The sequence below is a fragment of the Arvicanthis niloticus genome, chromosome 13 (genome assembly GCF_011762505.2).
Source record: "Arvicanthis niloticus isolate mArvNil1 chromosome 13, mArvNil1.pat.X, whole genome shotgun sequence".
In the NCBI taxonomy this organism is placed as follows: Eukaryota; Metazoa; Chordata; class Mammalia; order Rodentia; family Muridae; genus Arvicanthis; species Arvicanthis niloticus.
This window is the reverse complement of record NC_047670.1, coordinates 71,290,858-71,306,523: the sequence shown is the minus strand read 5'-3', so window position 1 is coordinate 71,306,523 and position 15,666 is coordinate 71,290,858. Positions and strand designations below refer to the sequence as shown.

General features: G+C 42.8%; 1 protein-coding gene across 2 annotated transcripts in view; it reads left to right on the top strand.

The window, feature by feature from the left end:
* Positions 1-15,666, top strand: part of Slc38a4 (solute carrier family 38 member 4) — a 55,497-nt gene that overhangs the window by 29,181 nt on the left and 10,650 nt on the right. For both annotated transcript variants that reach the window (XM_076911958.1, XM_034516725.2), the window contains exons 2-12: positions 1,612-1,749; positions 5,095-5,185; positions 5,690-5,805; positions 8,419-8,492; positions 9,321-9,413; positions 11,546-11,627; positions 11,711-11,793; positions 11,903-11,961; positions 12,764-13,039; positions 13,165-13,244; positions 13,389-13,489. In XM_076911958.1, the coding sequence (XP_076768073.1) occupies positions 1,631-1,749; positions 5,095-5,185; positions 5,690-5,805; positions 8,419-8,492; positions 9,321-9,413; positions 11,546-11,627; positions 11,711-11,793; positions 11,903-11,961; positions 12,764-13,039; positions 13,165-13,244; positions 13,389-13,489 (1,174 nt within the window). In that variant the 5' untranslated portion in view covers positions 1,612-1,630. The remainder of the gene's footprint in view (positions 1-1,611; positions 1,750-5,094; positions 5,186-5,689; positions 5,806-8,418; positions 8,493-9,320; positions 9,414-11,545; positions 11,628-11,710; positions 11,794-11,902; positions 11,962-12,763; positions 13,040-13,164; positions 13,245-13,388; positions 13,490-15,666) is intronic.

Genomic DNA, 15,666 nt, shown 5'->3' with positions numbered 1-15,666 from the left:
ATCTTTCCTGGATTCTGAACCAGTTCTTTGTCAGTGTCTCTATTCTGTCTTTCTATCTTGGGATTCTGTCCCATGAGAACAACTGTTAGACTCTGTGTCAATCTCTTAGCTTTTCCCTCACATTAAAATTTGAGTGATTTCTACGGCTCTATCTCCCACTTTCCTAACTCTCTCTTCAGCCGACTTTCCTGTTTCTATAATTGTATTTTTTTTTTCTTATGTTTAGAATTGCTTTTGCAGAAACTACACTTTCCTTGTTTTACAACGTACTTATTTTATAGATGCTATTTCCTTATTTGGATATTATTATCATTGTTGTTCTCATATCACTTTAAAAACCTATTTTATATTGCTACATTACTTGGGAATCTTGTCATTTTTTGTGCCTACTGATACTCATGCTAGTGAGTTTTCACATGTCTTTTGAACTTTCATAATGTCAGCTCAAGTATATGCCTTCTACAAATATACTTCTGGAGTTGGTTGGGGCATTCTCGTGTATAGGTTTCATGTTTCTCGGGATTTGGGGCTTTTTGAGTTCTGGAACAATGTCCATGGTTGTATCTCTGCTCCGTATGTGCTCAGCAGGTGGGCAGCTCAGAGATTAGAACCACTGCCTTCCAGTATATTCATATTTCTGCCAGTATAAGGGCTCAACGGCAACCTACTGCATCTAGTGTAAGCAGCTCAAGAAATTTCTATCAATAGCATAGGATGCTTTACACGAGGCAAAGCCAGCCAGTCTCCCTCCTCGATTTGCTGTCAAGGATAACAAAGTCCAAACAACATCTGTACTGAGACCCATGACTTAAAGACAAGGCACAGTATAAAAGACGAATCTCTTTGTGGTTAACATACATTTCAACTTGATGTAGATGATGCGTAACGCCAGTTCAAAGGCAAGCCCGAGTACTTCGTTTGTTAGCGGTTTCTGCTGTGGCTTGCACTCCAGATTCCTTAGAACATGACTTTCTAACCTCGATCCTCTCCTGGGCCACGTTTTACCGAGCACTGTGGTGGCTTGATCTCTTCATGCTCAGTTACATTAAGGCACTAATGTTCTTTCTAGCTGCTGCTCGTAGGGACACTTGGCAGGCCCCCTTTCTTTGTCAATAATTTACTTTTGTCCTCTCCCTCTCCATTTGAAAAAAGCATATGCAATCAGCTTACAAGACCCAATCTGCATGATGCCTGCTTCCACATCTTGAATTTTTTTTTTTATTCCCATGGCGAGTTGCAAAATATCTCCATCTTCTTTTTTTTTTTGTTTCTTCTCCTTCCCTCCCTTCTTTCAGCTCTTTCTTTCTTTCTCCTTTCTCCTTTCCTTTTTTTCTTTTTTCTTTTTTCTTTTATAGTAGGTGAGGGAAACTTTCAGGGTGTGTTGTTTTTGTGAAGTTTTTCAAGAACTCCGTTCCTTTACATGTTTCACAGCGATCGTCCTCACAAAGTGAGGGATTCGGACTCATCGATCCAATTCCCAGCAAATTGTAATGATGTGTTTTGTGCTCTGTTCTCAGAACAGAGTGTTCTGAGAGTCAACACACAGTGGAAGAGGCTTGAGCTGAAGGCGCCGTGTATTATTTGCACTGAAGAGTCTTTTTCTGTGGACAGGAAAGGCTTGTGAGGGCAAATGGACCCCATGGAACTGAGAAACGTCAACATCGAACCTGACGAGGACAGCTGCAGCGGGGATAGTATTCAGGACAGCTACACCGGGATGGGAAACTCCGAAAAGGAAGCCATGAGCAGGTACGGGGTGAAAAATTGCCAGGCTCTGTGGAAAAAATCGGAAGGGCCGTGGGCTGGGAAAACCAGGGTTCTGGTGGAATGACTGGGTTTATTATGGTTAAACATGAGATAACAATGTTGATATTGACACATGAGGCCTCTGATCCTTTGTGTGGCTGACTGGAAACTGAAGTTGCAAGGTCTGCGTCTCCATTGCTGATGTAACCCACGTTTCCCGAAAACAGCCTGTTCTTCCCTTGATGTTCTCGATGTTGTCTGTCTACAGAGGGTATTATATTATTATTATTATTATTATTATTATTATTATTATTTATTATTATTATTATTTGTTTGGTTTTTGCTCCAAAAGCATGTCCTGAACAATCTCATTCACAAACTATCACAGGGTCACCCACTAAATATAGGGCACATTCTCAGTCTGTTAAACCTTCTATCTGAACTTCTGGTTGTTATATTCCTCCACCAACCTCACTTTTCTGCAGAACCCATGTCGTTTCTGATAGGAACTTCTCACAGCTTCCTTCCCACTGCCAGGGAAGGGCAATCAGGAAGCAGTGCTGTTCTTACAAACTCAGTGAGTTGTAGGGTTGTTGGGGCAGTAAAGAGCAGACTCTGGACTCAGTGGCTCCTGAATGCAGTAAAACACAGGGCAGTGATGTCTGATCACTGGTTGCTTGGCTTAGGGGTGATTTATCTTCTTTTGAGCTTCTGTGCAAAGTGTGGACTAGCAAATTGTCACCACCATTTCCAAAGAATAAGTGAGGTGACTATATAAATATAAAGAGGTTTTTAGCAATCCTGGGTTCTTTCTCCTCCACATTATTGCTTTTGGTGCGATGGCCCAAACCCGAGGCTCTTTTGATACTGAAGGGAATACACTCAGGTGTGAGTCCTGTAGCAGGTAGAGGAGCTAAAGGGGACCTAGTCCTAACAGCCCCGGAGTCCACAGTTGGATGCGATTGTCAGACCCCACACAAAGATACACTTTCTAACTGCTGGCTCGCGCCTAAGGTGCCATTTTTGTGATTTTTATATTCACTTTGAACAGATGGGCTGTGTTTGTATTTGGTTTTGAATGAATGTGTAGCTGTACTTTTTTTTTTTTTTTAAATTCTATTTACTGTAGCCTTTGGGTGAGATCATCTCCCTTGTGTTTTCAGTAGATGTTGGGTGTGCTTTAAAACAGTTAACATGCTGAAGGCATTCCTCACTTGCTTTGTCCAGTCGCGGTCTGCTTTATGTCCACGTCTCATTTTGCACCAAAGTAAGAACGTGAGAGTGCCTCACTCAGAAACAATTTCCTTTACTTTCAAATTCTAACTTTTAAAAACCGCTCATGCGGTGAAGATTTTAATTTGCCGAGGAAAGTAAAGTTAGAGCGTTGGACACAGTTCGGTTTAGATTGCTCTGGAAGAGACACTTGTGTTTACGGTCCTTCTTCCCGTTGTATCCCTATCATCCCAGGTTCCAACTGTGAACATTGTGTAACGGCCCTTCAGAGCCAGTATATTAAACATAGACACTTAAATCACATCAAGACGGCAGAGGGATGTCAGACAAGGAGGAATGCAGTGGCTGAGGGATCCGTGTTTCCTGTGAGGAACATGGGGCTAACCTAGGGAACGTCCTTCACCTGTACACTCTGGGCTGTCTACTCTCTGGTCTTCTGCACACAGAAGCTTTGTGGGTGTATCTGATGTGTCCTAGCCTTACCGCTACTGTATTCTACTGTCCGAGAGTCACCTCCTTCATGGTGCATCTTTTGTTGTGACTGTTGGCAGTGACCCTTCCCTGTCAGAGTATGTTCAGGATTAGCTCCTATCATAAAAGACAATTTGTAAGGACCTCCTCAAGCAATTCATATTTCATTTTATTTCCAGCGGTCATTTACCTGAAACCATCCTCCAGCACTTTGGTCTTACTCTTGAATATGCGAAATGCCTTAAACAACCCCAAACTGCCCGCTAGTACATGTTTTTGAGAAACATGCAGAGTTGAGCGTGTGATGTAGCCACAAAGGCTTGTGTTATATCTTTGTAGGTGAAACTGTAATGGTGACAGCTGGCCTTGCTGGACAGGCCTCTTGGGAGTGACACTGACCCCCTGGCCATAGCCTCAGAGCATATGACTGCTGGAGCCGACCAGAACAGGAAGGGGACAGCATCAATGAGTGTACAGCCTGAGGACAGGCATATCATAATCAGCCTGAGCCTGTGTGGCTTATACATTTTAATTCAGTGTGTTAGTTAGCCACTTAGTTAGCTAGCTAGTTATCTAGTTAGCTATCTAGTTAGCCAGTTAGCTAGCTAGCTAGTTAGTTTTTCAGTATATCTGCAGTTGTCCTGGAGCGCTCTCTCTGTAAACCAGGATCACCTCCAACTCAGAGATCCCCCTGCCTCTGCCTCCTGAGTGCTGGGATTAAAGTCAAGTCCTACTGCTGCCACCAGCACCTGGCACTTCGTGCCTTTTTTGTTGTTGCTGTTGTTTTGTTGGTTTTTTGTTTGTTTGTTTGTTTTTCGAGACAGGGTTTCTCTGTATAGCTCTGGCTGTCCTGGAACTCACTCTGTAGACCAGGCTGGCCTTGAACTTAGAAATCCACCTGCTTCTGCCTCCCAAGTGCTGGAATTAAAGGCATGCGCCACCACTGCCCGCTACTTCATGCTTTTTAAAACTTTTTGACCACTTACCTTGGTTTCATTAATAATGTTTGCAGCTTCATCTATTATCTAATAATACGCAGGATACCTTCTTAGAGCAATTAGTGCACATGCACCCATGTGCACATGTGCTCACACTCGTTCCCTGTGCAGGGATACATTGGACATCAGATAAGGGGAGTGCTTGAACATTTGACAGATATTTTTTACATTGGTAAAATTAGGGGGTGTGGCTATTCAGAGCCCTTGCCTTACAGAAGGTTAATTTCTAGCGCCATTAAAAAATAATAAACAATAATAAAAGTTATCATCTCATCATGGCAGGACAATAGTTTTAGCATCTCAGGACCATGGCTCTGCGCCCTCTCTTGGAATGAGCTCCTAAGCGGGAACAAAATAAAACTCAGTTAATCTCTTTCTTGCACAGTCAGTGTTGGAGAAAAGAGAGATAGCATACACAGTTTTCAACTGAAAGTGTGTCCTTCCTTGTAACACCCTCTCCTTTCCCAAATCTGTTCATCAAGAGTTCAGCCGTCGATCTGGAAGGCACACACACGTGAGGAGGAAGTCACGTTTGGATGCCGTCTTCCCTGACTCAGTTCGTAACATTACTCTGATCTTAAGTGCAAGTCAGAGCGTTTACTGAACTGTCCCCATGTTTCTTTTTTTCTTTCCTTTCCTCACACAGTCAATTTGCTAATGAAGATGCCGAAAGTCAGAAGTTCCTGACAAATGGGTTTTTGGGGAAGGAGAAGCTAGTCGATTACGCGGATGAGCACGTAAGTGACCGCTCTGCTTTCAGGAGGTAAACAGGACGGAGGGTGTCTGACCTGCCGAGGTCTCGGTGGCAAAACAGTGTGATTGAATTTTTCCAAGGCTTCATCAGCACATCGTCTGTTTATTCAGGCCGTTACTGGAATAAAGGCTTGTTTTTCCCGTTTGCCATATGGCTGCATGAATCATTTATGAAATTTATTTGTTTTTTCAAGAAATCATTCTAACCCAAATGTTATCTGCAGCCGTACCTCGTTTTCCCCTCTTCTTATCACTCATCTGTAGTTCTAATTTTTCCTGCCACCTATGCTGAAGCCAAGCCTTTGGTTCCATTCAAAAGAACGTGTTCTTCCTGACACTCGGAGTAATTAAAGGCTTTTACTCCTTACGGTTTTATTTCACTCTTCCATTTGGGGTCATTGTCTCAGAAGGCACAGTGAGCGGAGTAACCAAAGCAAAGATCAACCCTTTGGCAAACATTTTCTTATACTGCACTTCTTTTCCTCAAGCACCCCGGAATGACTTCCTTTGGAATGTCCTCATTTAACCTGAGCAACGCCATCATGGGCAGTGGGATCTTGGGCTTGTCCTACGCTATGGCCAACACTGGGATCGTCCTTTTTGTGTAAGTGAACATACATGTCTGGTTTTAGTGCCGAATCTGTGTATAGCCTGACACCCAATGCGAGCTCTCTGTGAATAAGACTAATCTGAGGGAGTGTTGGTGAGTGACCCTTGCCTTTTACGTCGATCTGCCACCAAGCGGCAGAAGGTTTAGGTATCCAACCACTGAAATGTCATGGCATCCCATCATTCCACGGGAAGACAGCACCACTTCACGGAATATCTTGTCACTTGACAGATGCATAAAATAGCTTAGCATTCAGTATTCAGAGGTATCCCATCCCATATTCTTGAATAATGTCGGAAGAAAAATAACTCATGTCCTCTAAGAGCCCTGCACTCACCAGTGCTATTCCCTGTGGCTCTGGGCACCAGACACCAATACTGGTCTCTGTGTGAAACCTCAGAGTGTTTTTTCCCTTCTTCATTTCGATAACACCTCACATCTCAGCAGAACATTGTCTTAGTGCGGCTTTCCATGACCTCTGTGACAGGAGCCAATATATTATACACAAGCCACAATGGTAATACCCTTGTGTGCATGTCTGATTTGCTTAGTTAGTGTCTAGCTCCCTATGAGACCCAGAGGGTTGACCCCATGTCTCAACACACACCCTTTCCTGAAGCCTAACACAGGGCCTGGCATGGAGGATATTTTTGAAGTGACTGAAGCTGGTTTCTAAATCTATGAACTTTCACCACACTTGGAAAAAGGATGCCTGAAAGTAGCAACATCTCACAGCTGACTAATAGGATAGCTGGACAGGAGCCTCGCCTGTGATGGACAACCACAGGCATTTGAGTGGTCACCCAGGGTTTGGTATTTTCTAAGACACACTTGTCTGTAGTCATATTCTTCGCAAGCGTAAAGTCTCACACTAGGAGTCAGTATGACCAAGAAGCCTGGTCCCAAACACAATGCCGGATAGCTAACTGTCTAAGAATGCAACACTTACACTTTAAATATATACTATTTGTGTTCTGACATCACAGATGATTAGGTAATCAGACAGCTATTTAAGGACTGAGGATCAGAATTATAAATATTTATCTTGTGTCAAATGAACTATTTTTTGTATAGTAGTCTTTAGCTGAATGGGTTTTTATACCAACTTCAATAAACTGTGTTTGAAATCAGTTAGTCATTTACCATCTGAATAGTAGGCTCATAATATATTTGCATATCTCTATGCCTGTGTAGTGAACACAACTTTTGAGACAAAAGGCTGCCTTCTTATTAATCACTCGTGGCATTTAAAATAATCATAAAATTATCACAGAACACTGATGAGCAGAAACTGAAAATACTTTCCCCAACCACAGAGCCACAGATCAACTTCTGGAGAACCTTATATTCTACTTAGCACAAAGCCTTCATTTCGTTTAGCGTGTTAACTTGACCAGAGCCGTCACATTGCTAAACACCATAGGATGTGCATGTGTATCTAAGAAATTAAGGAACAGACTTGGCTGTCCCCTCTTAATTCAAAGCAAGTGACATAGCATTCCATTGATTTAGTTTTCTAGAATGTATGCCGTAGCAAACACACATTTAAGATATAGGAATGCACATTATTTTTCCATGGAACAAAATTATGTAATCTGAACTCCACAAGTTCTCTAAAAAGAGGTACATTCACACTGCACAGACGAGAGAGCCATCGCTTAGACTGTCCTGGAAGGCTTGTTTTCTGGAAGAGGGGCACACACAGGGCTAGAGCAGCTCCAAGTGTGTAATCCAATGGACTGAGTGTACACAAGGAAGCAGTGATCTCCCTGGGAGTGCCAGAGAAACTGGGAAAATGTATGTTCTCCAGTAAAGCAGAAAAGGAAAGATTGCTTTGTAGAATGTCAGATGTTAGTGCTGCCCCCTTTGTGATCTAGATGATGCTATCCACGCTCATTCTGTTAGCTTGTTTTATATAGCCAAGGATGACCTTGACCTTCTAATCCTCCCGCCTCAGCTTCCCATGTTGTCAGGGTTACGAGCTTGTGCCACCATGCCTGGTGGTAACCACTCTCCTCTTTCGATGCTCTAAGTCTTGGTTTTGGAGAAATGTTGATGAGTGCAACATATAGAAGCCGCTCATACATGTGGTCGTGTGGAGGGTCCTGACATCAGACTCGATTCCTTCTGAATATAAGCAAGTCCTGGTCCTGCCTTCTTTCTTCCCCTTCCTCTGCTTTCTTTAATGTGCCTGACTCTCCAGGTAACAAGGTGTCCTTCTTTCTCAAGTACAAGATCAGTAGACAAAAATGGCGAATGTCTGAGCAAGCCTAGGTTTAGTCAGCTTCTAGACTTTTACTGCATTTTACTGTTTTTTGTTTTGTTTTAATCCTGTTGCTTAGCGTCTCCACCGTGAGGTATGTTACACCACGATGTGAGAAGCATTAGGTAGTACTTGAAGCATGTATAGTGTAGAAAAGTCCCAGTTGTATGGCATCAAGGGGACATGTGGCAGTGTGAAAAGGATTTCCCAGAATCCTTCAAAAATCCATTTTTTGCAAAGTTGGTGACAAAGAGGCAGAGTTCCTACTGTTTATTTGCAACGCTCAGCGCAACAGTGTTTCACCTGTTACAAACCTGTGCTGTCTGCTCTCTGTCCCATTACAGAATCATGCTGCTCACCGTGGCAATTCTATCGCTCTACTCGGTTCACCTTCTACTGAAGACAGCCAAGGAAGGAGGTACGCCACCCTTACGTCCTAACTTCAGCCAAAGGCTATCTTCCTGGTTCGATTCCCATGAGAGAATCTTGCCACTCACACAGCATTATAAGCTAAGGAGATGAGAACTCAACTTCATGGGCCGTTTATTTTTTTTTCTGACCCCAGAAATATTTTCACTCAAGGTTTTTAGTTAACTGAACAAGTGAGAGCCAAGAATGAAAGCCGACTGGCTCAAGTTTAAGCCAAATAGGGGGAAAATTTTTCTGGCAAATGGTAGGAGATATCTGTATACAGCTAGCGGTATACAGCTCAAGAGAATGGCGCCATTGCTTCTGTTTGGAGGGCATTGGACATTGCTCGTGGATTTCTGAGGAGCGTTTCCCTGTACTGTTTAGTTATGTGCTTAATGTTTCAGTTATATGAGGAAATGCTAGAGGCATGAAAATAATTCTCTAACATGGCAATTTTTTATATTCATAAATTTTAATTATGAAAATGTTATTTTGAACAATCTTTAATCAATTAAAAATAAAATAATGTTTTATATTGTTCTCACGTATTCACTTTCTAGCACTTTTCCTTTTACAAAGATACTTTTTTTCTCTTTAGTCACGTGCACACGTGTGTTTGTGCACATTAATGCAGTTACAGTTAGAGTCCGGAAGAGCACATCAGAGCCTCTGGAGCTGGAGTTACTGGTAGTTGTAAGCCACCTAATGTAGGTGCTGGGATTCAAACCCCAGTCCTCTTCAAGAACAGTACATGGTCTTAACCACTGGGCCATCTCTCCAGTCCTGCTCTTCCTTCTTCTGATTCACGACACGGCAGTTTTATCTTTTCTTATAGGGTCTTTGATCTATGAAAAGTTGGGAGAGAAGGCATTTGGATGGCCTGGGAAAATTGGAGCCTTTATCTCTATTACAATGCAGAACATTGGAGGTAAGGGGTCAGCTTGCAATGGACCACTTGAACTTCCTGTAGGATGCTCAATTAAAAAAAAAAAAGCAAATAAATAAACTTTTAGAACAAATGCCTGGCTTTACAGAAAAACAACCACAGTCACCAAGAAAGGAGGTATGCCACCCTTACGTCCTAGAACCTCCACCACCAACAACTGAACACACTGGGGCCTGAATAGGCGTGAAACCTAACACTGAGCTAATCCCACAGTGCTCAGTGTACATTTATTTATCTTTATGTTTTTAGATTAAAGTCTTGTGTAGACATCTCCAGAATCACTGGGATTGTCTTCGTTGTTGTTGTTTGGTTTTGGTTTGTCTTATTTTACTTTTTTACTGTATCCAAGCCATGAGCATGTAAGCCCAACATAGAGGTTGTTCTCCATTTGGTTAAAATCTTTAGCCTTATGGGAATTTAAATTATCAAGCATTTCATAAGATCACCTCATACTCACTCTAGCTTGTGACAAGTGACGTCAGGAGAAATAAGGAGACCTGAATGTGTTTATCCCTTAACTCCCCAGGTTGTTCAAAGCATCAGTGCAGCCCCTGCTGGACATCCAGATGTAGATCAAAGTGGGCTGTGCGTCAAGGCAAACACAAGCAGTGTGGCTTTAAGAGAGATAAGGTTGCATATTACCACCCCAGAAAACAATGCCCTCACTCGGGCTGTTTCATGTGATTAACAATTTGGCCTAAGGAGAGCCACTGGTATCTCTTAAATTAGCAACTCCACATTTACAACAGTTCTATTTTTCAACCCCCTAAGGAATTGGCATTCACCCCCAACGCCTTAGCATCAGCAGAATGATGTTGACATTACCTGCACAGGGCTGTAGCACCCTGAATTTCCAAAGACCAAACACATTAACGGTGGTGACCTCACCGAGACTCAGCAGTTATGAGCTTTAACATCGAATGGTCCCTCAGTGAGCCAGCTCATCAGAAACATCTCCTGTTTACGCTGTGTAAGATTCTGCTCTAGCCAAGGACTTTGTAAAGATTAACCAAACCACGTGGGCAGAAGACACAGCAGGTATTGGAGAAATCGTTTTGCTTTGACTGTAGTGGAGAAACAACAGTTCCCAGGTCAGGGGCCCTGTGTGTCTCATGCACTCCTCCCTTTGCAAACAGGATGAACTTGTCTGTGTCATTGGGTTTATCAAAAATCCTGATGTCCTGAGCAGCAGGATAGGATAAGGACCTGTCTTCTCCAAGACTTTTCAGATGATCAGATGATGAATGCACAGAATCCATCAGTGTCAGAAACAATAAGCACAGATCTCACCTCTATGGGACCTTAAGGACTAATTTAGAACTAGTCAGAGGTCAGTGTACAAGAACTAGTCAAGAGTTAGTGTGTGGCTTGTTCCATAACCACACCAGAGGGGTACAGCACACACGTACAGCTTCTATGTAAAACTGGCCTTTTCCTGTTGTGGTTGTGTGGGAGCTAGAACCTAGATCCCCAAGAGTGCTGGTCAGTCGTTCTACCCCCGAGCTACAGCCCCCAACTCTGTCAGTTTTATCTTTAATTGTACCCTTGATCATGTGTCAGATAACAAATTAGTATCAAATTGCACCCAGTGGGGGACTGGGAAAAGAAGTGCTGCACAAATCTCTCCCATAAGAGATTTGTCTGCTTTGTTTGTTCATTTGTTTTTACATACACACACACACACACAGACACACACACGTGTGTGTATGTATGTATGTATGTATGTATGTATGTATGTATGTATACAGGGAGGGGTCTTTGGCCTCCACCTTCTTTTTGTCAGACCACCACCCAGAGACACACGTAACATAGTCCATGATGGTCTCTAATGAGTGAGAGTGAGAACGTAGGAAGTTCCCTCAGAACCCAAGTTGGATTTAGCCCAGAATCATCATGAACACTGTTAGCACCCACCGCCCTGTGTATGAGATGGACAGATGGCTGCTTATGGACGAGACCTGGAAGCCCTGTAGAGTACATGGGGCCTTCCCCTTCTTCTTTAGGGATGAGATGCTTGCCCCTTCAAGGAGAATGGATGTCCCAAATGCTGCGACTCCTCTCGGCTCGTGTTGGGTGGGCAGACCAAGGCTAATCTGTCCCTTTGTCCTTTTCAGCAATGTCAAGCTACCTCTTCATCATTAAGTACGAACTGCCTGAAGTAATCAGAGTGTTCATGGGACTTGAAGAAAATACTGGGTATGACTTACCGTCTCTGCGATGCCGCGCAACGCGTGTGGTTGGCCTTCTCTGTTCCCAACGCCTCTCTCTTCCTTTTCTAGGGAATGGTACCTCAATGGCAACTACCTCGTCCTGTTTGTGTCCGTGGGGATTATCCTTCCGCTCTCTCTCCTTAAAAACCTAGGTATCAATTCATTATTTAACTGAAAGTCTATCTTTTACTTTGTCTTCTAATACGAAAGCTCTTTTGAGATGATAAAGCCACCTTACGAAGTATTTCTGTTGATTCCTAGGCTACCTTGGCTACACCAGTGGATTTTCCCTCACTTGCATGGTGTTTTTTGTCAGTGTGGTGAGTGCTCGCCTGACTCGGTCCTTGCAGCCTGGCGGGCATGCCATGCTTTATCCGTGTCCTCATTTTTATCCGAGATCTTCACTAGCATAAAATAGCTCTTGCATCACAAGTGATTTTATTGTATTCTAATTTGGAATGAGAAAAAGACAGTCATTGGGTTTAAATATAGCTGAATCACAATGCCAATGGTCCTAGCCAATGGCATATTCTGGGTGAACACTCAGACCAAGGAGCATGGTAGTGATCCAGTATTTAAGAAGGTGGGGATGGGAGACAGGAGCAGGCTGGGGCTCTGTCTGTGTGTACCCATGCTCTCTTGCACTTTGTACCCAGTAAGAGAGAATGGCTATAGCTGAATTAAAGAGAAAATCAATTCAAAGGTGAATTTTTTTTTGAAATATCATAGATGCAAAATTTGTAAGTCATCCCCCCCACCCCCCCCCCGAGAGATAAAGGATGAGGAAGGACTTTTGGAAGATTCGTGTCATGAGCAGTTTGATATATGTAACGAAGAGATGATCTCTGTCATAGAGTAGCCAGAGGGCAGGGAGTGGACTCGCCGGAGCCTGGTACTACTGACTAGAATGTACCATTGCCAACCATAGTTCCAGATCTTTCCTTTGAACCGAAGCTAGAAAGAGTCTTTGTGGCCCGGTTGTCTAAGTAAACCCTCAACTGAGTTTTCTCCCCTACATCCCTCAAGCCACATAGACAGATTTTTATTCCATTGCTTCCCCCCACAAAGCTTGACGGTTTTTTGTTTCTGTTATTTCAATTTTTTTTTTATGACTGGCTCTAGGTGATTTACAAAAAATTCCAAATACCCTGCCCCCTGCCTGTTCTGGATCACAACAACGGGAATCTGACGTTCAACAACACGCTTCCAATGCACGTGATCACGCTACCCAATAACTCGGAGAGCACGGGTGTGAACTTCATGATGGATTACACTCACCACAACCCTGCAGGGCTGGATGAGAAGCAGGCCGCAGGCCCTCTTCACAACAGCGGCGTGGAGTATGAAGCCCACAGCGGTGACAAATGTCAACCCAAGTACTTTGTATTCAATTCCCGGGTAAGTGACAGATCCCTAATGGGCTGAGTGCTGTGGTCGCTGGATTTTATTTTATGAACTGAGATGCTCTGGAATCTGTATCTATGCTGGGCTTCTAACTATACGGTGTTGTGTCTGTTTTACAGACGGCCTATGCGATTCCAATCCTAGCGTTTGCTTTTGTCTGCCATCCCGAGGTCCTTCCCATTTACAGCGAGCTTAAAGAGTAAGGCGGCCATTGTCTTAGCGTTCTAATTTGGTTTGCAAATATGTTCATTTATTCAACAATGCTTTATGAGGAGGCATACCCTGTGGCTTTCTGAATGGGGATGGTTTTTAAACTGAAGCCCGATGTTTTTTATCTTCCTAGTCGATCCCGCAGGAAGATGCAGACGGTGTCCAACATTTCCATCACAGGGATGCTCGTCATGTACCTTCTCGCTGCCCTCTTTGGCTATCTAAGCTTCTATGGTAGGTCACCCAATCCTAGTTATTCTCTCTGTGGTTAGACTGATAACTCACTCGGATGTATAAAATTCTTTGTAATTCCTTCTGTAAGTAGCATGGTCTGTAGATGGTACGTTCTTAACATGCTATTTTGCTTGGCCACTTTTCCAAAGACGATGGGCTCTGGAACCACCTGGCTAATAGAGTTCAGCAATTTGTGAAGTCTCGTTGATTTTCTTTCTTTCTTTCTTTCTTTTTTTTAATCTCTCAAATTATAGCTAGGATGATGGCTCAGTAGGTAAAGTACTTGGCATCTGAGCATGAGAACCTGAGTCTGGATGCCCAGCACCCATGTACAAATCCAGGCATGGTAGTACATGATTGTAACCCCAGCACTGGACAAGTGGAGACCAGAGAATCCCTGGTATTTGTAAGCTAGCTAAGAAAACCTGTGAGCACTGGTCAGTAAGAGAGCCTGCCTCAAGAAATCAGATAGAGAGCAGCTAAGGAAGACCCTCAATGCCAACCTCTACATGCACATGTATGTCTTCACACACGCATGCGCACATACCAAATCCCTCAGATTCAGTTAATTTCCTCCATGTATAAGTGATATTTGTCAAGGTTCTTGGCCAAGCTCAGGCTAGAAACAATGAGAATGATTCCAGCTATACACAGGAAAATTCTTTTTAGGGAAATGTGATTGCCAGGAAAATGGCAAAAGCCCACAGTCCTCAAGTTTGACCCTGCTCCTTCCTTACCAGTTGGTGGAAGCTGGCATCTTAGTACATTAGATAGAACGTCTGCTTCATTTTGTTCAATTCTAGTAGAGTAATTATATTCTGAGACAAACGGTACAAGAGACTTCCTTCAATCTGGGAATCAATCCTTCAAACACTATTCTAAATTGTGTTTATGTATAAAATATTTATATAATAGTGTATAGAATATGTATGCATATGCATATATATATATATATATCCACAATATACATTAAACATTCTGTCAGGTATTAGACATCTTAACAGTCAGCATCATTTACTCCTTCCAGAAAGTATAGCCCAATAGAGAAATGATTGTAATCAAATATAAGTGTGTTATCATATTTGCACACTGACCAAGGTCTCTTGCACACTAGTCAAGGTGCCAATACAAATAGACATTTTTAATAAACGCCTACAGATTTTTTTTTTGAGATCTGTCAACAAGTGTTTATTGCAAGACATACAACACCTTGGAAAACATCTGTTATTTTAAAATAGAAAAAGAAATGTGTGTATAGTACATACACATTGGAATTTCGAAAACTGACTGCAAAGATGTAAATAAAAGGAGTTCTTCCTCCTCCCAGAACCTCCATTTTTTTTGTAACTGATTTGCATGACACATTGAGAGTCAAGTTAAACTGAATGCATGACACATTGAGAGAAAATGGCTTGGGAGGAGCCATCATTGCTCAGGAGTCTTCTCTCTTTGGTTAATATTTAACTATTAACAAGGACTTGCTCTTGATTTGGTATTATCTTCTCACTGGTTATACGTTAAAGTCAAGATCAATACTGCTGAATGTGTTTGCGCCCTTTGTCTCATCTTGAGAGTAACAGAGGGGAAACCAGCTACATATGATTCCCATGGATCCATGTTCCGCTTGCATTTTGATTTCATGTGTATCTTTGTATGTTTGGGTCTGGAATTCTGAATGGTTGTCTTCAAAGAAGACATCAGATAGACCTTGGAGTAAAATGCCTGAGGGATTCAGAAAAAAAAACAAAACACAGCGATTCATCCTTGAATGTTTGTCTAATGACTTTTGTAAGATAAACAACCTTTTAAAAACCTCAAACAACATGAGTTTGGATCCCTAGTGCCTGTGTAAAACTTAGTTATGGAGGCCTGAGTCGGAAACCCCAGGGCTAGGACTGGAGAAGCAGAACCCAGGGTCTAGCCAAAATGGCAACCTCCAGATTCAGAGATAGACCCTGCCTCCAAAATAGGGCAGAAAAGTGATTGAGGAAAACATCCCAACATCAGCCTCTGGCCTCCATGTGTCAATGCACACAAACACACACACACACACACACACACACACACACACACACACACACACACACACGAACACGCAGAGTTAGAGATGGCAGTCCTGAAGTTTCCACACTGAGTGCAAAGAAGCTGCATCAGGATTAGCTGGACAGACAGGTTGG